This window comes from Ictalurus furcatus, chromosome 16 (assembly GCF_023375685.1).
Source record: "Ictalurus furcatus strain D&B chromosome 16, Billie_1.0, whole genome shotgun sequence".
NCBI classification, from domain to species: domain Eukaryota; kingdom Metazoa; phylum Chordata; class Actinopteri; order Siluriformes; family Ictaluridae; genus Ictalurus; species Ictalurus furcatus.
Genome location: NC_071270.1, coordinates 22,468,367 through 22,494,953, shown reverse-complemented (window position 1 = coordinate 22,494,953; position 26,587 = coordinate 22,468,367). Strand labels below are relative to the sequence as shown.

The following is a 26,587-nucleotide window of genomic DNA, read 5'->3' as shown; positions in this document are numbered from 1 at the left end:
TTTCATACTTACTGTATTTAGCCTATGATTTTTATATCTTGCAAACAATATTGAGTAAATATGCAAGGTGTTACCATAAAAGCCTGCATTATAATAATTTGATTTATTTTTGTGATATGCAGCAGCCTATACTAATATACCAACCTCAGCCTTGTTCAAATACAATTGATGTATGTTTTATATATACATGAGTGACCAAATCATACCTTTTATATATTTTATTACTATAGGAAAGTGCCATTTATGAGCAACTCACAAAAATAACAGCCAGTTTGTGTGATCTGTGTCTCTGCTGAATCGTGTCTAATGCATCATTCTGTGGTAATTTAGGCCCTAAATGCACCATTCAGTATTCAGAATTACTTCAGAACTTATTGCTCCATAAAGCATCAGGGGACAGATATTGCCCTCTACAGGTTGCACAACAAAGTGCATGGTAATATTATGAAATGAAATTCTTAGATCGTTTAAAAATGGCACGGTTGATCTTTTTATTTTAGAGATTCACATCCAAATCCATCCATTAGTCTTAGATAGATAGCTTACAAGATAACTTATATATTTTTATTGTTTAAACTAGTTGTGGAACATAGGAACTTAACAAACTATCTGAAACAAGCCCCTCACATATGTACATTAGTTGGAATATGATAAAGATGAAACAATGAGCCAAAGGTGTGTTATATGGTGAGAAGCGAAATGGTGATGATAAACCATATATATGAATTCCAAATTGTTTTGAAATTGTTGTGCATAATTTTACATTAATTTGAATTTGTACTCAAGATTGTGTGAGTAATGCGTCCTTGATATCTCCTGTTTTCAGCTCAATTATTATTGCTCCAATGCCTGTCTTATCTCTCAAGCAAATTACCAACACTCTGAAATGAATCATCATGGCTCTGGAGATGATCTTCAAAACTCTGGAGATGATCCTGAGCCCCTTAGTTTTGATTATAAGTGTTCTGATTGATGATCAGTGTAATCGGTAATCAATTTTCTGATGTCAATCACTATGGGTCTGGAAATGAGCATTGAAAGTCATCATCAAAACCTGATTATCTTTAATACTCTGTAATTGATTGTCAAGGTTCCCATCATTAGGGCTCACAAAGTGATTATCAAAAGTCTGTAATCAGTGCTCAGGGTTCTAGAGTCATTTATTGGTGCTCTGAAACAGCTTGTCAGTGTTCTGGAGCCAATCATCAGAGCTTTGGAGCGATCATCATTAATCCTACCATTAACACTCCAGCCCATCATTGAGAATCCAGGCATGTAGGCAATCATCAAAGACTTGGAGATGATCATCAGGGCTGTGCGGGCAAGATTCTTAACCGAGACTGTATTCCACTCTTAACCAAGGAATTCGTTGTCACAAATCTAGCACTCTGTCACCATGAAAAGACCAGGCCTCTGGTGGTGATCATCGTGGCTTTAGAGATGATCATTAAAACTAAATAATGGAAATAATCCTCAAACATCATCAGTGTAACCAATGACAAGAGTTATGAAGTCAATAATTGATGATAAATAGCACTCATCAGAACTCTGATTGCTAATTTGATCATCAGGGATCTGGAGCCAACCATCTCAAAGTTCTAGAGGTGATAGCATGCTATAGCAAATTAGTTTTCAGTGTTCTTTAGTGGAACTTTAATGTTCTGGAGCCATATTCTTGACACGTTGATGAGTGAATCTGTCACATAGACCAATAGAAAAGTTCTTCTGTTGTCCTCACTCCCTTACAGTAAGGGGGTTCAGTGGATCTCTTATGCTGAGAGGGGCAGTTCTATCACTTTTTTGAATAAATAAGAGCCAACAAAAAAACAATCGCAGAGTATACTATAACCTTTTGGGTAAATTATCGTAGGTCCAAAATCCCTCATCTTGAGAGTCCTCAAGGTTGGAGGGGTCCATTTGGAAGTGTGTATCAGATGCACAAGGTGGGTAGATATAATCTTGATCTTCTACATTGTCCACAGACTCCTTATTGTCCCCATAATCATCATAATAATTCGTTACTTCTGAGTATATTTCAGCTCCATGGACATTAGGTGTACGCTGGATAGCTAATCGCTCCATAGACATATCCAGCTGCTCTTCTTCCTTCATGCAGGGTATGTCCTTAGAAAGCTTCAGAAAATTAGATGGTGGACCAGATTGTTGGTTCTTATAGTTCTTGTTGAAACCTACAGCTTGAGAGTCGTTGAGGTCAGAGCACACAGTTAGATTGTGCGAATGAGGTTTGTAGAAATCTACTATGTTGTCAACAGCCTCATTCTTGCTCACATAATCAGCATAATTTGCCACTTCTGAGTAAACTGCTTCAGCTTTGTCGTCCTTAAATTCAGTATGAATGGCTAATCGCTCTGGGTTCGTCTGATCTTTGTCTTCTATGACACCGAAAATGTCCTCAGGGAGGGTGTCAAATTCAGGAAATGGCTCAAGTTGTTGGTTCTTGTAATCATTGGTGCTCTTTGGGTGTAAGTTTGATTTGCTAATCATAGCATAAACTGGATCTTGGACATTGCTTGAGAGAGGAGGAATGCTTTTGATGCTCTTCACTTTGCTGTCTTTGCTGGGATTATCACTCAAGTTTATGGAGTTTAACGAAAAGCTTGTGGTCAGTTTTTTCTTCGGATGCTTTATCTGCGCCGGAGGTGTGTGGGATTGCTGATCTTTGGGTCTTGTTCCGGATGTTTCCGCCTTTGGAAGTTTCTTGAGAGCATCGCTGATGATTGTGAAGAGGCGATCACTATGACTCGTGGCAAACTCAAAGTAGCCTTCACCGGACTCGCACCTGCGACCTGCTTCGAAATTAAAAGCCAGCTAGGGAGCAAGAAAAGAAATGGAGCATTTCAGGGGAATATCTCGTTTCTTCCTGTAGAAAATGCCAGCAATGCAGAAACATGAAAAAAAAAATACTGAAAGAGATGAACACATTTAACAAGGAGTGCTCTGCCATTTTTACCCAAACAAAACCTAAACATGAAAGAGAAATTCTATACTAACTTACCATGTCTTGACCAAATTTCCTGACGAAGCGATATGGCCATGTGAGGAGAACCTGCTTTGTTTTGTGGTTCTTTAGGAGTAAAGAGTCGTGTTGTGGTGTGAGAAAGTATTCTCCATACAGCTCACACCGTAATGCTGCCTCTGTAGGAACGGCAATTACCAGGAAATCCCGCACTACACAAAATAAAGAAAATAGAACATTCGTTAATTAACAAAATACACTGAACTTATTAATGACATATATAACATATAACTGCTGGATGTGTAATAATAATAATAATAATAATAATAATAATAATAAACATTGTCATTCAGAATTGAAGGTCCAAACTCCACTTAAGAGAATGAAAAGGACCAGCATTTGTGCTCCAAAGTGTACAAGCAAAAATGTATTATCTGTTCTTCCTTTTTCTTCCTTTTCATGTTTCCTTTAATTTCCTTTCCTACACTGCCCATTCCTTTCCTTTCTTTTCCTTTCCTTTGTCCTGTTTCCTTTACTTTCTTTTAATTTGCTTTCTTACCCTGGCCTTTCTTTTCCTTTCCTTTCCTTTCATGTTTCCTTTAATTTCCTTTCCTACCCTGCCCATTTCTTTCCTGTTCTTTCCTTTCCTTTGGTTTCCTTTCCTTTTTCCTGTTCCCATGATGTTCCTTTAATTTCCTTTCCTACCCTGCCCTTTCCTTTCCTTTCTTTTCCTGTTTCCTTTACTTTCCTTTTCTACCCTAGTCCTTCTTTTCCTTTCCCCTTTCTTTCCTCCAATGTCCCTTCCTAACCTGCCCGTTCCTTTCTTTTCCTTATCTTTCTAGTTTCCTTTCCTTTAATTCATTTTTCTACCCTGTCCCTTCCTTTCTTTTCCCTTCCTCTAATTTCCTTTCCTAACTTGACCTTTCCTTTCTCTTTTCTTGTCAGTCTGTATGAAACACATGTGCCTTATTAATGTTTTTTTCTTCTTCTCTTCCCAGGTGTTTTGCCATGCTGTTATTCCTGCAGACAGCAGATCCGGACAAGCCGTTATACACAGCTCTTGTGCCAAACACAGCTGAAAAGATAATCAGGCTGTGGCAGAGTCTGCACCTGTCTTGCTTTTTGCTCACAATCCTTTGCACCCAGAGAGAGAGAGAGAGAGAGAGAGAGAGAGAGAGATGCGATTACGCTGCAAAAGATTTCACTTCAATCAGGTGCTTGCTCTTTCAGTGGAAGCATTTTTCTCCACCTTTGCACGGCTCTTTAATTTCATCCTCTGATGCTCAGCAACAGGTTTTTTTTCCCCCCTCTGTCCATTTTTAAGACAGCTTTTCTCTGATGCTGTCTTTTATTACAGCAAAACTCTTGTCAAACTCACTTTACACACATATGTCCTGTGTGCACAATTTGACACAAATGGCCGTGAGCTTTCCACATTGTGCAACTGTCAACATTCAGAAGAACCATGGCGGGTGCAGGGGGGGGGGGTGTGTGTGGGGGTACCATGGGGTAGTCGACCCCCCCATCTTATCTTATCTTTTCTTGTCTTATTATAAGATAGAATATACCAAATATAGGATCATTAAACTTGTTTCTCGACAGCTTTTTTTCGAGCATGAAATACATTTTTAGCATTTATTTCTACAAAGAAGCAAATGAGTTAAAGCATCTACAAACAGGCTGATAAATATTTTATTTGATTTATAATAATCTCATCATAAGATATATTAGATAAATGTGGCTATATTCAAGATATTTTTTTGTAGTGTAGCTTGATTTCCTCATAAACTAATGATGTGCTATACAAATATAGGCCTGGTTTCTTCTGAATGAGTTAGATAATGTGTTATGAACACTGCTTATAATGCAATTCATAATGCTTATAAAGATGGCTAATCAGTGTAATGAATGACCACAGTTAATTATAGCTGTGTATAACATACTACTTATTAGGAATGCATTATAAATAACACGATATGAATGACGTTTATAGAAAGGGTTACAAATATATTCTAAAATAATAGAAGATATTTGTATCCTTTTTTGCTACCCAGTGAAATAGCCTGAGACTTTCGGATATGTGTACAGCGTTATTGGTGTGTTCTGTGTGAGAGTGGAATTGTGACTGGAAAAATGTTCATCAGCACCAATTGTTAAATCAATAATTAAGAACCCTCTCAATGATCTCAGGTCATCAAGGGTACAGTACAAAACACTGTTGCTATGAGACAGCTCTGAGGAAACCACGGGTCCATTTAAGACAGACGTTTGAACAACAGAGCGTAAGTAATCGACTAAAGTCATTTTGCATATTAAAGACAGCAATGTGAGACTTGAGCTGTAATTGCTTTTCAGCCTCACCCGAAGCAGACGTCTGATACAAGATGTCTCTTGTGCTGGATGTTTGGTTTTGAGCATGTGATTGAACTGACTCTAAATAAAGTCTGTTCTGTGGTTGTGCATGCTATTTTCTGCTTGAGTAGCATACGTGCTCAAACCGACAAGGAAGGAAGTGGCAACTATACATGTCTTTTGTTTCAAAGGCATTCAGATAATTAGTCAGGTTTGCACTGTAGTTCCTTTCAACTTTATCTACTCTAGATTGATCCACATTTATAGTTACCTAGGTGAAGCCCTGGTGCTTAATTTCACAAATTTTGTGTAATGAGACGCATTATAAAGTATATTAAGTGTGATCAGAAAGTTGCTAGAAGTCAACAGATGATGTGATAGACATATTTGCATATTCATGGCTTCATCGTCATTTGCATATCCAATTAGAATGTAGGGTATATGAAAACGGAACTATAGAAAGAAGTCATATTTGGCGTCATGGTAACACAAAGTAACATTTTATGCATTTACAAAACATTATATCCTTTATGAAGAGTGCAGGCATCATGAAGCAGTGGAAGTGGAAGTGAGTGTTTGTAAAAATAGACTTGATGGAAATGGTTATAGACGGAATCATTCACTTACATTTTAATAACTGTAAATACACTATATGGTCAAAAGTTTGTGGACAGCTGACGGTGGTTGGGATCAGGGCACAGTGTCAGACTTGATACAACACTGACTACATTTACATGGACAGAATAATCTAATTATTGACTTTATTGTAAATAAGACAGTATTCTGATTAAGGTGTTTACATGAGTCGCTTTTAAAATATTCCTTACGTGTTCCTGTTTTACATGTTATAGAACAGAGATCGATTAACGGCACACGTTATTACGTCACCACGCCACACTGTCCGACGTTCCCTCCAGAATTTCACGTATCGACATACAGTTCGTCTTCGTTATGATACTATACACAGTGTTCATTTTTAATTTCACGAAAGCTTCAAGTGCAGTTAATTATTTGTCGTGCTATATGTGCAAATAGACGACTGCTTGAAGCCGTGGGCTGCATCCTAAACTAGTTATTTACCTACTATATAGTAACCGAAATACATTTACTACGCCTACTATATAGTAGGTAAGTACACGGTTTGGGACGCAGCTGTGCTCTCTTGTTTGCCGTCAAACGGTTGAGCACTGCCGTGTGTGTACGTGTCCTGTCGCAAAATGCGTTGAAAACTCCCACACGCGGTTAATAGTGTGATTAAGGTGTGTACAGGTCTGTAACGCACGTCGATAATGCGACTAAAACAGGAATACTCCACACGTCTTAATTCGATTTGTGTTTACTTCGAGTATGACCTTAATCGGATTAAGGTCAACAATAATCACTGTTTATATGCAAGTTTCTTACTCAGCGTATCGTCTTAGTCGGGTTAATATCGGATTATTGTTGTCCATGTAAACATACTGAATCTGAAGGTTAAAAGCCTCGCTCAAGGGTCGAACAGTGGCAGCTTTTTAACCTACAGCGGTGGTCACCAACATTCTTCTTTGAGATCTACCTTTCTGCATTTTTCATCTCCAACCAAAATCTAACACACCTGTTTTAGCTGCTCAAGAACTTCTTAAGGCAATATATACAGTAGATGGTCAGTTGGGCATGATTAGGGTTGGAGCTAAAGTCTTCAGGAAGGTAGATCTCCAGGAACAGGGTTGGTGACCACTGGTTTAGAACCTTAAAGGAATTTCTTTAAGCACCAGGATTCGAACGTTTCCAAGCACCAGCATTCAATTCAAACAGACTAAACGCTGCAAATGTGAAAGCGCACCACTTTAACATTTTCACACTTTGTACTGTTTATCACAATAAATCTTCTTCACCAGTCTGTGAAGAACACACAACTTAAGGAAGGTACTTTAAGGCGTGAAATTCATTTGTGCTGTAAAGCTACTTTTCAACTGAAATACTTTTCAAGTGAAAACAGACACCCACTACTGAGTCCAATTAACACGTCGTAGTGCAGCGATAAACAGGCTATTCACTTTCCTTAGCAAGTCTGACTAGACAGAAATACTATTTTTCATCCCTGCTGCAAAAGTAAAAGTGTTTTACTCTACATTGATCCTCACTCCTGCATTATACACTTTCTACTTGACTCCCTAGTGAAGGGGCCATCAATCAAACTGGTGTGACTGCAGGCTTTTGTCCCAACCAAGCAGGAGTCATGCCTGATAATCGATTGAGGGCAAAGATGAACAGATTAAACAGGTGGAATCAGGTGTGGCTCCTGACTGGTTGGAATTAAAACCTGCAGCTACATCAGATTGAATACCTCTGATCTAGTACCCAAGCAGGTTGAAGGAAATGGAGGTGAAAGATCAGAGCAAGGTGCATCATATCATTGAACCGCCAGAACATCATCCAGAGGAATATTTTTGCTCCTATTTGTACACCTGAGGTGAACTCTGATGCCTTTGTCCTCTTTGCTACAGTATAGAAAGCAAAAAGGGTCCAGAGTTTGATGCTCCATTTATTAAAAGTTTGCTTCATTCATCATTCATTTATCTTCAGTAAGTGTTTCATCCTGGTCAGGGTTGAGGTGGATTTGAAGCCTATTCCGGGAACACTGGGCGGGAGGCACTTTCACACACTCATTCACAACAGGGAAATTTCACGTTGCCAGTTCACAAGAGGAAGCCAGAGAACATAAAGGACACTCATTTGGAGGACACGTGAAACACCACTCAGACAATTACCTGCGATCAGGGTCGAACCCTGGAGCTGTGAGGCTGCAAAGCAACCCGCAGAGCCACCATGACAACTTTTATGGTCTATTATCTGGGTACAGCGCACAACAAACTCACTGAGTTTCGCCACCGTCTTTTTCCTTCTTCCTCTTTCTCATGGTGCATCAGTGTCTCTTTCTCTCTTTCCGTCTGTCTCCCTAACTTGTAGTCGAACCCACAGAATGGCTTCACTTCCTCTCCACACATTTTCACGTCACTGCATACAAAGAGCCTGTTTCAAACAAACACGTCTTTCCATTCTTGCAGGACTGATAAGGAGCTGGTTCAATTTTAATTCACTCATCACACATGAGCTTAAATGCTTCAGGGCATCCAAAGACTAAGTTCTCACGTCGTAGAGTGTGTTGACCCCATAAGGAAGAGAAAGTCAGATCTAGTTTTCTATTTCGTTTGAGATACGCGGAAGACACACCCAGCTGGGAACAGAGAAAACACACCACCCAGTTTAATGGAATAAAGCTCGGACACCTGTGGCCCAACATCTCAGGCCTGAGGATGTGGAAGTGAAAATGATGAAACACAAGTTCACAAATGCCAGTATTATCCACAGGAGTCTATGAAAGAGAATCTTCAGTGCACCACTAAGTGCTCTTAATATTCCATCAGTTATTAACCACATTAAACGAATTCTTAAATCTGATTGGCCAGAAGGTGTTGAGTAATTTTCTATGTAAAATTACACAACTTCTATGTCAGATGCCCCTCTTAAATGGATTGTAATTGTTAATATGGTTAAGTTGAATGTAAGTAGACGTTTATTTAGCATGTTTGAAAGGAGTCTCCAGTGTTAGTGCATCGTAACAGTCTGAGTTAAAGCTGTAACTTGAAGAATTCAGGACAGAGGGATTTGTTGTTTCTCGGTAACATGACAAGCTGTGTATTCTTTGTCTAATTATCTTCAGGAGAGGAAAAATAGAGGCTGGTCTGAGAGGGATAGTCTGTTTATAGCTGCTATAACAAGTGATGATAGGAATGACTTTGTTTTGTGTTCGCTTTTTCTTCCTGTACATTTGAAAAGCATCAAGATATTGTTTCAAGGGGCCTGTGTTTTTCCGTACTGCAAGTTTCGGTAAAAAGTCAGCGCGAAAGTATGAATATTTGTCAACAGTCCTGCTTTTAATATGTAATCAACTTCTTATTTAAAGAGTGAAAAGTCGCACACTGGAAATATATATATATGAACAAATTCAGTATTTTGCAAAAGCTGATAACGATGAAAAAAAAACAACGATGGCATTTATGTACACTCTGCTGGATTTTAAGACCTGGCAAGAACTGTCTTGTGGGGTCCTTGTCTCTGGCTCTGTTTTGACCTTGTGGGGACATTTGGCTGGTCAAAGGAAGAGGAAAACTGCTTTAAATAAAAAACTTTTATTTGAAAACTTCATGAGACAAAATGTTTGCTTTTGGTTACTGAAATTTCAATATATCATAGCATTAAAAAGCTGCATTAAAAATGATGTCAGTGGAAATTTTTTACAAGGACAAAAACGTGTGTGTGTGTGTGTGTGTGTGTGTGTCTTACCACTCTCACTGGTGCCGTACAGTGTGTTCTCCTCCATCTCTATAGGTTGATGATGATCCTGCTTCTGTGATCTACACTCAGTCTGATTCAACTGGAAAAGGCAAGAAGACAATAATAATAATAATAATAATAATAATAATAATAATACACACTAATATGACTATCTGGGTTAGAAGCCTGTAGGACAACCACTGTGGTATTGAACAGAAAATGTGTTTTGTTTTTTTTTTTAATATTTTGAAAAGAGTGTACGTACAGGGAATGCCAGCTTGCACAGCTCCACGATCCAGCTTTGCAGCTCTGAGGTCGGAGCGGCGAACATGTGGGTCTTATCTGCAGTTTCAAGCAGGAAGGTGCTGCATTCTTTTGGACATCCCTCAGCCTCTCCCTCTGTTATCTTGACACAATCCCTCATCACGATCACCTTCCTACCCTCGGCCCGTTTTTTACTGTCCTTCATCGAGGACTTGCTGAACTCGAAGAACTCCAGACGGGAGACGCTGTGCGTGCTGTCGGCTACAGCCTCGGCCCATACCTTCTTCCATTTCTAACACACACACACACACACACACACACACACACACACACACACAAACACACACACTTGTCTTACTATCTTTGTATTAATTATGTATCCTTAGACATAATTAATAATGCAGCAAAAATTTGTTCTATCACTACACTTAAACCTGACCCTAAGTAATCAAAAGGAACCTTTTTTGAATTGTTTATTTATTTATTTTTGAAATTAAACCTGTAGTTTTCCCTATAAAAGCAGAGTTTCTTTTGGGGACCAGTCCCTCCAACAAGGTCAAAACTGTCACATATTCCTGTCCTTCTTGGATTCATTCTCACCAAAAGTCAATACTATCTGATATGCGTCTACTTAGCAGTGTTTATTCCCACTGGCTCAGAGTGTCTTTTTTTTTTTTTTAGAAACTATGAATGTTCACACATTTTACACCGGACATGTCCTCAGGCTGTTTACACACAGCGACAGACACTTATGAGTCATGTTTTCCATGACTATACTTCTTCTTCTGCTTTTTCATTTTTACAAGAAGAAAGAATAATAAATATTCTTCAAAAAAAAACTGATCATGTAGAATAATTACTCAATCAGAATGATTGAAATCATAGAAATGAATGAAATGATAGAATACTGGAACAATAAGGGGGCAACATATCAGCAGATTAAAGCATAGATGACTATATACTAAGTAAAAATTGTCTTGTTAAACTCTGGAAAGATGAACGTGTGAAAATCAGATCAATAAATCCAAAGAAATCATTAAACAGTGCAGGAAATGCTGTTATAAAAGATTTTGGCACTGCTTTTCTTTTATAGTAGAGTCGATGAATGCAGCCTTTACACTGAATTAATGAAATATTTACACATTTTAGTACTTTATTTATTACTTTATTACTTTTAAATTGCTATCTTATTAAGGAAGGACCGGAAATGTCTCACAGCCACCGATCACAATTTTTTTTTTTATTAATTAAAGAATGACATGCCATTGTTTTTATCCTTTAATAGTTACATTTAATGTTGCAGAATTACTTTATGTATTTCTACAGGATTAAAAGTGGCATCTACTAGACGGTAGGTCAGGTTTCCAAGTCGAACTGTAAAATGTTTAGCCATTCTTAAACAATCTCTATCTCTCGTAAAAACGTTGCGCTGTCGTCGTGATTGTTGTCGTGAGCTGTGTGTCAAATTTATATTTAAAAGTTTTGACAAATTTAGAAGATCCAGTGCACATGACAGACCTTTTGGTATGGTTTTAAGGCTCCATGAGAGGTTTTTAAAATTCAAGCACTCACCGAAATAGAAAAACTGGTTAGTGTTACTGAATAACTGTCTAAAATAATGCATAAGTATGTGATTTGAAACACTACCCTAGTTTGTTTTGCACTTCCGACACCATTTTTACGTTGGTGTGGCACCACGCATACACATACCATTCATTACTGAGCCAAGAAGAAATATTTGCAAACTGGATGGATTCAGAAATAAATGGAGGAGATCTGATTTATGAGATCTGATCTTTGAATTGCTCCCACAAATGTTGTATAGGATCTAATCAAAACTCATCAGAACAATCCTAACTTATTTGTACGTCCAGTGCCACTTTTCGCTTTTCTGTCCCTGAAATAGTGGCTCTTACACACTTACACAGGAAGTTAATGGTCACTTGTCACTTACTAGTAACACACTCTAAAGTCCCACATTTACAAGATTATACTAGTCTAACATGATTTAAAACACACAAAGACTATAAAAGACCCACTAACCCACTAAAACCCTGTAACCCAGTGTAACACAAACAGACATTATCGCGAACACATTGTTACACTCTGCAACAAACACGCTAACCTAAAATAGCTTTTACTATCGTTAGCTTATTTATCAGGTTGTGTCTCACCTTCCCAAAGCGCTGTTGCTGTTGGTAGAGCATCCCTTTCTTTCTGACGTCTCCCTCCATCATTCATCAGCCCAGCAGTCTCTGTGTCTTCCTGTCTCTTTCTGTCTCTCGCTTTTATCTCTCGAACGTATCTGTCTTTCCTTTTCTATTTATGCTTTCCTCTCTCTCACTTTGTCTGTCTTTCTCTTCTTCTCTCCTGCAGTGTCTTCATTTGGCTTCTGTGTCTTCATGCCTCTTGTCTTGTTCCTCTTTTTTTTCTGATGTACTGGGTTGCAGAAGTTTGTGGCTATGGTGTGTGTGTTTGTGTGTGACCTTGTTAAAGTCACTTCCTGTGAGAATATATGTCTATAGTTAGATGAGTGGGTGTGTGTGTGTGTGTGTGTGTGTGTGAGAGAGAGAGAGAGAGAGAGAGAGAGAGAGAGAGAGAGAGAGAGTGTGTGTGTGTGTGTGTGTGTGTGTGTGTGCATAAAACATGAACCGTTGCTCTTCATGCTTGCAAAACAGAGCTAAAATTGGGGTGATATGCATATACTTCATCCAAACGTTTCTTTTTCTCTCTATCTCAGTGCAGATTAGTATGAAAACAGTGGTACAATACGAAAAGCCCTGACATCTCACTCCTTGCAGAACTTCGTCATGTGCAGGTGTTTGTGCAGATGTTCTTTGGCCCATATAATAGACTTATCGTGTTTAGCACTCTCTGCTGGATGCAAGATGAATTACAGTACTGAATAAAAACGCTGACAAGTGTTTTCCTTCCCCCACAACCAACTCCATCTCCCCTCCGAAAGTATGTGTGCCTTCCGAGTGGACATGAGTAGCCCTGGGAGAGGAGTACATTTACAGCGCAGAAATATGTAAATAGAAGCTAGATTCCTCGCATCACAGATGATTGTAGAAAGAGGCAGGCAGGGCATGACTCCCTGTAATGAAAACCCTTTTCACACAATCATGTTAATATTAATGAAACAAATGAAATGTTTATATTCAAATATTTGTGATGTATTTAGTAATTCTGGTGGTAATTTCTTCCTAATTTGTTGGTCATTTCTGCAAAACGTTAGCTGTTGTATATTTGAACAGAGTCTACAGACCTAAAAGACTAAAGGACTAAAGCGCTGCTGCATCACACTCTTAAGTAGAGATGAATTCCTATTGGCACCACTATCAGTAGGTTGTCAAAAGGCATTGTGGGTAATGTAGGAAACCAACGTGAAAATAGACCATCAGGTCAGTATCCACTGAAGATCACGTTTTAATTTTAATGATTGATATTGTTAATAATTTCGAGTCATTCAGGGTGGATTTTAATCCTTTAAGTTTGAAAACTCAGGTCAACTGATTTGGCGAACTTCTGAGGAAACTCACATGCGATTAGAAGCCGATACGTCACAGAAAAAGACATGTGACACATTTTGAGATGTCCTGAAGCTATAAAGGACTCAGTGAGAGGTTTTTTTGAAGACATGAAGCTGTATTGTTATCTCATTGCGCCATTTTTTAAAGTACTCGTGTTATTTACACATAAATATGTTGGAGAAGCAAACCTCTTTTGAAGACAATTCAGAAAAGATGACTAATTCACCCTTGGTTTCAATAAAGTGTAGTCTGATCTTGATCTGAAGTGCAACATATGTGCGCAAAAGTTAAAACAGCACCGCAAAGCCACAACAGGAAATAAATACCTAAACTCAATAGAGAAAAGTAACAGAATTGTTTTAAGCAAATCACGCAGTTGATAAGCAAACTCAAAATCATTCATGATATTGTTGGGAGAACGCGAGTTACAATCCCTACATCCAATAGGTGACATGGAGTCAAAGAGAACAGAATTCACTGTGCTCTCTCTGGTTGTGAGGGATGGCATTACTCTCTCAATCAGACTGACACTAACCAATTATGGGCATCTGTGAGCTCATATATGCCGAAGAGGGCAGATGGCACTTTCCATCAAGTGTGATCAGAAGCAGTTTGAAAACATGTGGTGGTTGGTTTCATCTTGGAGAGAGCACATGTTTACCTTCACCCCTGGTTGGTAGCTGTCATCTGGTAAGCACTACACATTAGGAAGGAACGGGCCAAATACCAAATTGGGAAGGAAAAAAAAAACCTAAAATTTTAATTAGCTTTCAAATCTGTTCAAACGTGAAGAAAAATCCCTTTAAAATCCAATACGCATGAATACATTTTAAATAATGCATGATGTTTTTACTGTATGTGTGCAATAATGAATTAGACATTCTGTTTAAAGTTTACAGTCTGGTTTAATTTGCGTATACTGGCAAAGGCCTTACAGCAAAGAGCTCTTTCAGGATCCTGGGCTGCAATTTTAAATAAATAAATAAATAAATAAATAAATAAATAAATCTGCTTTATTTATTATGAATCTAACGTCATATATCAAATTGTCCCCTTTTTTTTAACTTCATATTCCCCCACCACCATCACCCCCCTCTTGCCTGACTTCCAAATGTTCGCTTATTTATATCTGTACATGTGGCATAGCTAAAGTAGCTGGGCTTATTTTTTTATTTTTTTTTAGCTTGATGAACGGTTTTAAAGACTTTTAGTGATCATTATCTGTCACATGCTTGCAGATCTGTGGTTTAACATGATCTGTGACTGATTTGCTTGCTACAATAGGGCTTATTTTCAGTGCACAGCTTCCTTTTCCTTTGGCTTATAGATAGAAATAAAAACCACAGCCTTGTGTATTCGCTGAGAACCTTACACTTTTTGCGAGAGCCTTTGACAAGACTCAGACCTAATTTCTACAGGCTAGCACATTTAAAGGAACTAAAATATAATGCACACAATTCCCCCTGTAGCTCAAATGCAGTCACTCAACCAAGACATTCTTTAATTTTGCACAAGGAAAAGAAGCATATAGCCTCCAGTTCAGTGCTGAGCAAACTGCATGCTTTAGATGATATCCAGTGGGTGCTTTTTACATTTAGTTTTCTGAGGTAATGAAGTCTCAATTAGGCATTATTGATGCGGATTACGTTCAAACAGCACCTCAGTAAATATGTTTAAGGACATACGGCATGCTTTATCAACTATACAGCAAGTTAGATTTGCTCATTTTCTATGGAATTAAATTTGTGCCAGAAGTATTGAACGTAACTTTTCAAAAACAAAAAACAAAACAAAAAAAACAAACAGAAATCTACAATGAAAAAGAAGAAAAACACTCTGAAACTAAAAACACTGAACTCAGTGGCAAACATTTGACCTGGTCTTCGAATAAACAGCGTTCTTTGTTTCTAAGCTTCATTTTTGCTACTCATGGTTTATGAATACACTGCCAGAGTTTTCATTAGCGCTCTCAAACTTTTATTTTAAACTCCACTGTAGTTTACGTTACGAGATTTGGATGGACAGCTCCCTGACCAGGAAGTAGAGACAGATTTTGGAGAGCGTTCTGGATGCGGTTCTCTGTATAGTTATAGTGTTTGTACTTTGTAGTGGAAATTACTTGCTTAGTCAGTCAGTATATTAGTTCGTAAGTAGTATTTGAGGTTTGGACAGTCTCATACGACTATTTATTTATTTATTTATTTTTAGATGAGCTCTCAGGAGCATCATCATCCTGCTCCTCCTCCTCCTCCTCCTCCTCAGCTGGACACTCGAGCTGTTGATACAAATCTCACTAGCCAGTGAAAGTAAATCTCTGATAAGCCCCGCCCACAAGAGAGGTTTGTGCCAGAATGGCGAACGTAAACTTGCGGAGCATAAATGAAAAGTTTAAAAGTGAAAACGGAAACTCTGGCAGCGCATTCATAAACTATGATTAGTGAAAATGAGGCTTTTTCTGTAACAAAGAATGCTGTTTATTTGAAGACCAGGTTACATTTTTGCCGCTGAGGTCACTGTTTTTAGTTTCAGTGTTTTTCTTCTTTCTCATTGTATATTTTTGTTCTCATTGTATATTTCTTGAAATGTTGCATTCAATATTTTGGCACAAATTTAATACCAGAATTTCCTTGCCTATGACTTGACGAAAGAAGGTGTGAGAATAACCAAACTCATGATGGAAAAATGAGACATCTACTTTCAAAGTAGATGTTTTGACATGCAGTGGTATTCTCCTCACAAAGACAAAGGTTCATGTATCTTTCCATGGACCTTAAAGGTTTTATGTTATCTTTCACTTTCTTTTAGTACTCTTTCAGCTGAAAAATGGTATGTACATAGCTTTTATGGCAGTCTATTGACCTGGAAAAGACAAATATTTTTTGTCTTTTCCAGGTTCCTTATAGACCTTTAGGAGTTACAGTATTGTGATAAAATAAGTAAACCCCATGGCAACTGTTGGCTTATATATATATATATAAGACAAGCAAACATATGATCATCTTTGAAACAGTGCCTATTAATAAAGTTGATATACTTGAACAAAACCACAAAGAAAAATAGCTTTCTCAATCATGTATTCAACAGAAATATCAATAAAAGTTATATTCTTCTGTGGAAAAAGTAAGTACATCCTTGGCCTCAGAAGCTAGTATTGCCCCCTTTAGCAGAAATAACTTCTTGTGGATGTTTTGCATAATTGTCCACCAGTCTCTGACATCGGCTTGCTGCAGTTTTTGACCACTCTTCCATGAAATATTCTTTCAGTTGCAAGATGTTTGAGGGTTTTCTTGCATGTACTGCCCGTTTCAAATCCCCCCCACAACATTTCAATGGGATTCAAACCTAGGTTTTGACTAGGTCATTCCATAACCCTCCATTTATTCTTTTTGAGCCATTCCTTGGTGGATTTGCTAGAGTGCTTAGGATCATTATCCTGTTGAAAGGTCCACTTTTGGTTCAACTTCAACTTTCGGACAGATGGCCTCACATTATCTTCAAGCACTCTTTGATATGATGCAGAATTCATAGTTAAATCAATGAATGCAAGCTGTCCAGTCCCTGAGGCAGCGAAGCAACCCCAAACCATAACATTTCCACCACCGTGCACTTTGCTTCTCTTGAAAAGCTGTCTTTGGTCAGTGCCAAACATGTCTGCTGTTGCTGTGGCCAAACAACTCTATCTTTGATTCATCCATCTGGAGGACATTATTCCAAAAGGCCTGGTCTTTGCCTATATGATCATTGGCAAACTGTAGTCTTGCTCTAATGTTCTTTTGAGACAGCAAAGGCTTTTTCCTGGCATGCCTCCCATGCAGGTCAGATTGTATAATCATGCACTTTAACACCAACAGTTGCAAGACTTACTAGCAGATACTATGATGAAATTTTGGGGTTCTTGGAGACTTCTTTTGGCCTCAGACGGTTGGCTCTTGGGCTGAATTTGCTGGGATGGTCAGGCCAGTCGTTTGGAATTTGCGCCATTTTAGCACATTTTCCTTACAGTGAAATAATGTATTTCAGATAATTTGGAGATCTTTTTAAATCTCTTGCCAGACTCCTAGGCATCCACAACCTTTTTTCTGAAAGCCTCACAGAACTCTGTAGATCTCGGCATGATGACACCACACACCTCAATAACAAAGGGAACTCAGACACTAGATATGAGAGGGGTATAAATAAGACAGGTTCTACCTGCACTCCCTAAACAGGTTTTAATCACTGGCACCCAATCTTCACCACCTGATTAGAATTTTATGGATTTTACGCTGTGATAAATGTAAGATGTCCATGTGACTGATCTGTTTTTTTGTTCATTTAAATTGTGAAAATTACTACAAAATGTCAATTTTATATGTCATTTGATAGACATCAAAGGCACTGTTTCAAAGAATATCAAACGTCTGCTTGTCCAAATGGGGTGTAATTATTTTTTTACACATGACTCTACTGCAGGTATTTGGTGTGATGGAAAAAAAAATTGAGCTACACTCTTAAAAATATAGGACCTTTATGGTTGAATGTGAATATTCAGTATACTGAGGCAACAAGAAACATAGTTAAAGACCCCAGCGGTCTGTTTTTGAAAATTAGTTGTATATTCCATTTCATTTAGTTCAATCTCACAAAACACATCGAGATTAGGTTTTCATTATAATGTGCCATAGTCACAAAAATGGAGACAGATATTAAAATGTAAGCGAGAGAAGCACAAAGAGAAATGAAATGTACATATATAGCAGGAAAATGAAATAAAATACAGCAAAATAAAACAGATTGGGTCTCTAATTGGAAATGGTGCTGTTAGATTACTGGTGCTTTAGGGAATTCGCGCGGTGAAAATTGCATGCAAATTGATCAGAGAGCTCTGAGAAATAATCTCCGAGGAAACGGTGCTCTGTGTGGGTGATTAAATAAATCATGCAGCTCTGAAATTACTGTTCAGCCGTGGAGAAACACCGCTCTCCTGTGTCTGATGGAGGCATTACAGAGCTGAGAGAGAAATCTAGTGTACAAAATGTAATGCCTCAGTTAGCCTGGATACATCTTCAACTGGATTAATGATGTCTAGTGAAAGGAAGGATAGAAGAAAGGAATGAAGGATGGATGGATGGATTAGCCCATAATATTGAAGTAGGGGAAAAAGCTATAAAGTTTGTGATTTAGTTTCAAATGAAAAACAAAAAAGTTGTGCTTACATACATAAGTATTCAGCCATGTTGCTAAGAACCCCTAAATTTGTTCTGGTGCAACCAGTTCGCATCGAAAGTCACATGAATAGTTGAAAGGAGTAGACCTGTGTGCAGTTAAACTGTTAAAGTGCTTGTAAATGAATCACATGTTAACGAATCACATGTAAATGAATCACATGAAAATGAATCACATGAAAATGAATCATATGAAAATGAATAAATAAATTAAAAGCAAAAAAAGCGAAAAAAAAAAAAAAAAGTGCTTGTGATCTCAATATAAATACACCTGTTCCTGGAAGAACCCAGACTTTGTTAGCTCACATACTTAAACAAACAGCAGCATGAAGACTAAAGCGCTATATAAATAAATACATTAATAAATAAATAAATAAAAACCAGGACGATATTTTGGAAAAGTATCAATTAGGGTTTGTTTTTTTTATAAAAAATATTCCAATTGAACATCATGCAGTACAGCGTTAAGTCCATTACTGAAAAATAAAATGCAAGGAATAGGAAACAATTGTAATGCTATAAAAAGTCAGTAAGCAGGTACAGAGGACATTAGTCAGAGAAGGAACCAATTAGTGGTTAGCACGTTCGCCTCATACCTCCAGGGTCCGGGGTTCGAGTCCCGCCGGGGCCATGTGTGTGCGGAGTTTGCATGTTCTCCCCGTGCTGCGGGGGTTTCCTCCGGGTACTCCGGTTTCCTCCCCCAGTCCAAAGACATGCATGGTAGGCTGATTGGCGTGTCTAAAGTGTCTGTAGTGTATGAATGGGTGTGTGAGTGTGATCGCGCCCTGCTATGGATTGGCACCCTGTCCAGGGTCTACCCTGCCGATGCTTCCTGGGATAGGCTCCAGGTTCCCCGTGACCCTGAAAAGGAATAAGTGGTAGAAGATGGATGGATGGATGGATGGATGGATGGATGGAACCAATCAGCCAAGTGTAATTCTGTAAGAGCCATAAGATCCACACTTCAGAAGAGAGAAGTTCTTCACAAAACAAAGAGAGCTCAGAGATTGGTGAGAAGACAAAAAAAAAAGCCTTATGAGTTTGCCAAGAGGCATGGTGGTGGAAGCATCATGTTGTGGGGAATGCTTTTTGAACAGGGACTAGGACAGTGGTACAGGGAAATCCTAGCAGAAAACCTGCTCAAGTCTGCAACAGACTTGAGACTGGTGCAGAGGTTCACCATCCAACAAGGACAATGATTATAGGAGTACTGCCAAAGCTACACTTGAGTGATCCAAGAACCTGAAGATGTTAGAATGGTCCAGTCAAAGCCCTCGATCTGATTTGTGAATCTGTGGCAAGACTTAAAAATGTATGTTTACCAACTGTCTCTATCCAACTTGAGCTTGAGCACCGCTGCCAAAACGAATGGGCTAAAACATCAGGATCCAGATGTGCAAAGTTGATAGAGACATCCCAGAAGTAACTAGCTATGAGGCACCGAGGTCCAGCCCTCACTAGTTTCTGAAGAATTTGAGGTTGTTGTTTTTTTACTTCTCATGGTGCCAGTTGCCAAATTCAATATGGAAACAGTGATAAGCTGATAATGTCGTGGATGAATGAAGTCTACTACGCAGATAAAAATTGCTTTCCAAGACAGCAGTGTTGATTGGTTCTCAACTGACCTCAGAGCACCAGGATTAAGTGCTTACTGAAGCTGAAAATGAATACATACTTCTGATTAGAGAAAATATAGATGTTCTAAACTGTTAAACCACTAATTTCACTACACCAGGAAGAAGCCTTTTTACCTTGTTATTAGGGTGACCTACTTGATGCTACCTTTTCTTTTTTGTGTATCTTTATCTGTCACATATACAGTACATTATAGTACAGATAAATTCTTTCTTCACAAAAATTCTTTATTTGCATTGTTAGGACGTTGGGGCCAGAGCAGAAGGTCAGCCATGATACAGGATTAAGGGCCTTGCTCAAGGGCCAACAGCTTGAGGCAGATTGAACCCCCAACCTTCTGATCAGTAACCCAGAACCTTTGAGTCACTATTGACACACCACTGTCTCTATACCAGCCTCACGCCCAGTTTTCCCAGAACCCACCATGACCCTGACCAGTAGGACTGCCAGAGCAACGAGGGCGAGCTGGCATTTGATCTTGCACTTTTCAAACTACTGAGGCAGTGACCCAACACTTCAGGCAATAACAGACAGGTCTGACTCGGTTGAAAAACCAATCAAAACTTCCAGTTCATCTGGGGGGTGGGACATTTCTCCTAAAAGCGATCTCCTATGAGAGATAACTGGCTAATAATCGTATGTTAAATCAGTATCACTAACGTTTCAGTATTTCAAGTGACATATGCACATATTCTGTAATCTGAATTGATTATAGGAACATTCCTCAAATGACCTTCTTCATATAAAGTAAGCAAGGCTTGTTGGAAAAATGTTTAGCAAAACAGTTACGGGTCTTTCCATCTCAAGTGGTCCAATAATTGCAATGTTGGTTGCTTGACCACTTAAAAAAATTTTTTTGAGTGATTACCTCTACGTAATGTCATTGCAAAACCATCAGTTTTTTGTTTTTTTTCTTCTTCACTTTGTTTAACTACAACAGCCATCTCTGTGTCATGACACAACAAATTTTGGTTAAACAGCTGTTTACACAAACCTCAATATCTCGGCTTGGGATGGACCTAGCTCCTTGGAACAAAAACTGATCTCTAGAGCACATTACAAGGTACACATATAACCTTTTTGCATTCTCTTTTGCATTCTCGTTCCTTTGACTTAGAACTTAAGTCCAAATGTAATGCTCAAGATTGCTCACAGTTCCACTTTTAGGGTCAATTTATAATGGGAAGGGTTTGAGTTAATTTTTTTAAGGGGTACCTAGGCAAGTATAGTGTGCATGCAGAACATTTCAGGTTTGAGATTTCTCCTACCTTTTTTAATGGGTGAGAAAGTGAATTTTCTAGAAATTTCCCTCAGTTTCGGGTTGAATAGCTCTGGTTGGGGACAAGATACAAAACTGAAATTTTGACAGAAATTAGTCCTCTATAGTAGCGTTCCAGTGTAAAAATTGTGAATTTGAGGTTTGAAGTAAACTCTGTGGGACAGTGGACCTCGAGGGCCAGATTTGAAGAACCAGCCTGATCTATCATGTTGGTACAGGTGTACAGTTGGAATGCGTGAATAGACTTTATCTAAATATGGAAGCACAGTGTTCAGTTGGGTGTTTTATATAAACAGAGCTGTGGTGTTGTTTCTCCTGTGATAAAAGCAGTAAGTGACTACAGCTCAGAAGTCAGACCCTGGCTCCATATAATGCTAAAAGAAGCAAGATACACAATTAGTCTGTATGTTTTTATAGACACATGACAGATGTACCCCTTCTCTCAGACCAAAAATTTGTCCCACCACTTTTGGAGTAGTGGGACCACTCCTGCTGACCAGGATGAAGTGCTGATTGAACATGGATGACTAAATGAACTCGGATTGTTGCCCATGTCCAAAGTGTCCGTAGTGTATGAATGGGTGTGTGAAGGTGTATGTGATTGTGCCCTGCAATGGATTGGTCCCCTGTCCAGGGTGTACACCGCCTTGTGCCCGATGCTCCCTGGGATAGGCTCCAGGTTCCCCGTGACCCTGAAGGTATACAATATATTGATAAAGTGTAATCAATATTTGTAACTCACATTTGAATATGTTAATAAAGTATAATCAATATGTAGAACTGACTTACTTACTTACTTAGAAGCATAATTTAAAAGTATAATCTGACACTCTATATGTGTTAACAAGCATAATCTATATGTATAATCAATATTAAGAAGCATAATCTAAAAACGTAGAACACTTTTTAATCAAGTTATATTTTAAGTGTGTTAAGAGCTAGAAGACTTCTATGTTTTACTGGCCAGCAGGTGTTTTTCTGTATCTCTGCATTTCCTGTGTAAACTGAGTTAAGAACCTTGTATTTTGCCTACAGCAGCTTTACTCTACGGCAATAAATTAGCAATTACACATTCACCAAAACTGTGTTTCCAATCAAAGCCCTTTAAGCTTGCAAACCAGTGTCAAAATAACAGAGAAGACTTCCAGAAGAAGAGAATCAGGCAGGAACTAAAGCCAGAAAATCATTAAGGTATAAGGGTGAATTTTGGGGCAGATAAAAACTGTGACCTGATAAAACCTTTAAAAAAAAAGTCCAACTGAGAGCACCTACAGATAAGTTTACTGTTTCAGAAAAGTATATAAAGGTGTGTGTGTGTGTGTGTGTGTGTGTGTGTGTGTGTGTGTGTGTGAGTAAAATTCAGACTTTCTGCAGACTGTCTCACTTTTTTGTTTCAATAAAGTTTGATTTTTTTTTTTTTTTTTACATCTACAAACCCTTTGTGTATGAAGTTTTTTAACTTAGACTGGAAAGATTTTAGACTGGAAAGTTTCCACAACAAAGGATAAGCGGTATAGAAGATGGATGGATGGATGAATGGATGGATGGATGAATGAATGGATGGATGGATGAATGGATGGATGGATGGATTGTTGCCCTCTCCAAGATGGCGGCGACGTTGCCGATTCTGGTAGAATCAAAGGAGTCTGCGCAGGAGTTACGCGCTATAATTACGCAGGCCGGGACGCTCCCCCAGATTCTCCATGCTCTACGCCAGGAGCGTACGTGTCGTGTTGTACGTAGCCATATGCACACAGGGGGAGTGAGAGGAGCATGAATGGAGCAAAATGGCGGATCATGTGCAGGTAAGCAAAGCTTTATATTTTGTTATTGTGGAAGCAGGGAATTTAATCTTTGCTGAGCATGATCAGGGGATATGTACGGCTTTGTTCCGGCCTTGCGTTTATGATATGTTTTTAAATGGGCGATTTAAGAAGGTTACGTAAAACGATGGCGGACAGAGCGGCGTGGTTTGTTGGATGCGATTATCAGTGTGTTGTTGACTTGTGGCCTGTCATCATGTTGATTTGCCTCTGTGTGTGTGTGTGTTCCTAGATCTTAAGAAATGCAACGCTTGCTTTATTTATTTTAAAAAGTATAAAAACAGTTTTTATTTACAATACGCTTTGTGAGACTCTAATAGCGTTTGTTATTGGCATCCTGCATGCAATGCAATAATTTTAGCACATCATTAACCTCTGTATACGACAACTTTTCTCAAAATATTCAGATTAGATGGACAATTATTGGACGTTTAGCACTCGCAGAATTAAACCTTTGCATGTAGAGATACTATTATTATTGTATAACATAATTGACTTCTTAAAGTTGAAATTAATTGGTTGTTTATTTATTAGATGGGATCTTTTTTGCTGTCTGACTCACTGTAAACAAGCCACTATGAAATACATTGCAATAGTGTAATGTGATAATATGCACATTAAACGTTGTGTATATTTTCCAGATTAATATTTCAGTTAAAAATATGTGCATTTTTTAAATAATTTATTATCTTTGGTTAAAGATGTATAGATGTTTTTAATTCAGGCAACGTTATTTAATATAACGCGTTTAAGGGAACGCCCTGCATTTGCATAAACGTCTAATTTTCCATGATATATTCCTGATTATTATTTTTTTTTTAGCAATTTTTTTTAAAAAAGAAAACAAATATATTTTATTTCTCTAATATCAGCTGCTTCAGTCTGTGTACATCTTGCATGCATTGCTAGCAAACTTCACCTTAATGCTAGGTAGCTTTTAGCTTTATGCTTAGCATTGTAGTGTAGTTAGCATTAGCTGTGTAGTTAGCATTAGCTGTGTAGCCAAATTCTCCCGCGCGACTTTGTGAACCTACAAAATAACACACCTGCGAATTAAATAAAATTTAAACTGGAATTTTAACACAAGGTTTTTTTTGTGAAGAGATCATATGACACGCGTGTATTCGTCGCGGCAATTCATTACGTTCAATTAAACTGTATTATCCCTTTGAAAACAAAACGAAACCGGTTAGCTAGCTTGCTATCTTGGTACTTATTAAATAGCTTAGCAGCTAGCTAACCTGGCTTTATTCATATGTCCACAGAGTGCGCTTATAATATTAAGATAAAACATGTAAAGTACTTTAATTTGGCTCGTATTTCTTTTCTGTCAATGTAAGGGTTTAGCTTGCTAGCTTGCTTCCATGGACTGTATTGTCAAATGGATTTTAGCATGATTAGCATTACTTCTGCCAATATTAACAAGTGGGTGATCAGAGACTGTTCCAAAGTAGTCCAATTTCACAAAAACTACTAAAGCGTTTAATTATTATTATTATTATTTTTTTTATTAGAGCTGATCTATAAAGTTAAAACGAAATTTAAACGTTTCCTCCACAGTATCAGTATGCTCTGAGTATTTTTAAAATTTTTTTTTTTTAGCTAGCCAGTACTGAAACTTTATCATCTGTAATCCTGTTATATATCTCTTATCCTTTTATCCTCTTATGTATCTATTTATTTATTTTAATAAGTGTTATTGTTAACTGGCTTTAATAAAAAAAAAGAAGTAATTATGCCAAGTAAATAAATACATAAATAATAATAAATAAAATAAAAAAAACACAGTAATTGTAATGTGCCGAATTTTGTCATTGGGAATCAACACAGTTTGTCTGTGTGTGAAGTCTGTTTTTCCTCACAGTAATTTTTCTAAAATGTTTCTGTTCTGGGGGAAAAAAAAAAGCACAATATTGTGTTAAAGTTGTATACTGATGGACGTTCTGTTAAATAATTCGTTCAGACTCATTCGCCAATTCATTCAGTTTGCTCTATTATTCAACTGCCCTGCTGGAAAAAAAAACTATAGAAATGATGACAGAAATTCTAATGGTTTCCACTACAAATATCATTACAATCCATCAGCTAACCATTACCATTATTGGTCTTTAGACAAAACATGCCACATAGAGAAGACAACAAATTACCATTAGAGACCCGCAGGGATTGTTACAGTTTCCATTAAAACCAATACAATTCCCATTAAAACCATTACAAATTCGATGAGGGTTTCTATTGTTGAGGGTATATATTTTTCATAGAATATACTGTGAAATCTCCAGCTCTGGCTGAATGAATCGCTCAACTCAGTGGTTCACCTGATCTGCTGAATGAGAGGCGAACGAATCTCGGTCATGACCGGAATGATTCGCTGACTCAAGGCACGGATCAGGCATGGCGTACACACAGCTGTAAATTTGATTTACACAACTGATAGATGTTTCAAAAAAAACTCTCTCAGATTGAAAGAAAAAGTAATGGCTAGAGGATTCACTAACTCGCACACTGACGAGTGTTGAATGAGAGATGAACGAATCTTGTTCATGTCAGAAATGATTCACCGACTCAAGGACACAGTTGGAAATGCACCTTTGCATCAGTGTATTTCCGAACACGTAATTCTTAGAGATAAGCATATAACTTAAAATCTTTTTGATAATCAAGAAGCTGAATATCAACAACTGAATGAAAGAAGTGACACGGTGCGTGGCAGTGACCCATACTGATTCATTCGCCTTACTGACTCACTGAATTGTCGGTGAATCAATCCAGGCATGTGAATCCTGTCAGTGAAAAGTTATTGCATGATGCAATTTATCACAACGTTCATGATCTTGTATCTCCCAGAACTAAGCACTATAATGAATAAAAAGTCAAGCTGTGTCTAGTAAACTAATGCTACAGTGGTGTTTCCTGTTACTCCCCGTGTGTGTGAGAGAGATGAGGACATATTCCTTTTGCAGTAATGGATTATTCATTACTGTCTCTGCAACACACTCGGGCATGTTCGAGTTCACCACGCACACCTGAGCGTCTCATCGTGTGCTTATTCACTCTGAGTTAGTATAGATCTAGTACAGTATAACAAGCTCCACGTGTAACATTTAATGATAGGAAACACTTCAACGTTTCTAGTTATTTCTAGTCTCCCGGATGCATTTTTATACTTTTTAACCTCTTCTGTAGTTCACAGTGTGATAGGG

The 26,587-nt window shown here is 38.1% G+C and overlaps 2 protein-coding genes across 3 annotated transcripts in view; one reads left to right on the top strand and one right to left on the bottom strand.

Moving 5' to 3' along the window:
* Positions 1-201: 201 nt before the first annotated feature.
* On the bottom strand, positions 202-12,471 carry LOC128620666 (docking protein 2). The gene is made up of 5 exons (XM_053645901.1): positions 12,085-12,471; positions 9,912-10,202; positions 9,656-9,746; positions 3,017-3,189; positions 202-2,829 (listed from the first exon to the last, which is right to left on the bottom strand). The coding sequence occupies exons 1-5, from the start codon at positions 12,145-12,147 to the stop codon at positions 1,843-1,845; spliced, it is 1,605 nt and encodes a 534-aa protein (XP_053501876.1). The 5' UTR covers positions 12,148-12,471; the 3' UTR covers positions 202-1,842.
* Positions 12,472-22,969: 10,498 nt separating this feature from the next.
* xpo7 (exportin 7) overlaps positions 22,970-26,587 on the top strand; it is a 36,646-nt gene continuing 33,028 nt past the window's right edge. The window contains exon 1 of one of the 2 annotated variants that reach the window (XM_053644691.1): positions 22,970-23,366. In XM_053644691.1, the coding sequence (XP_053500666.1) occupies positions 23,349-23,366 (18 nt within the window). In that variant the 5' untranslated portion in view covers positions 22,970-23,348. The remainder of the gene's footprint in view (positions 23,367-26,587) is intronic. The other variant, XM_053644692.1, reaches the window with a different exon arrangement.

Bases quoted from the DNA above. Each gene is read 5' to 3' on its own strand.
- LOC128620666 (XM_053645901.1), bottom strand. From the start codon at position 12,147: ATGATGGAGGGAGACGTCAGAAAGAAAGGGATGCTCTACCAACAGCAA. The intron at 9,747-9,911 runs GTACGTACACTC...TGCCTTTTCCAG, and splicing joins TGTGCAAGCTGGCATTCCCT to TTGAATCAGACTGAGTGTAG. The intron at 2,830-3,016 runs GTAAGTTAGTAT...CTTGCTCCCTAG, and splicing joins GGAAATTTGGTCAAGACATG to CTGGCTTTTAATTTCGAAGC.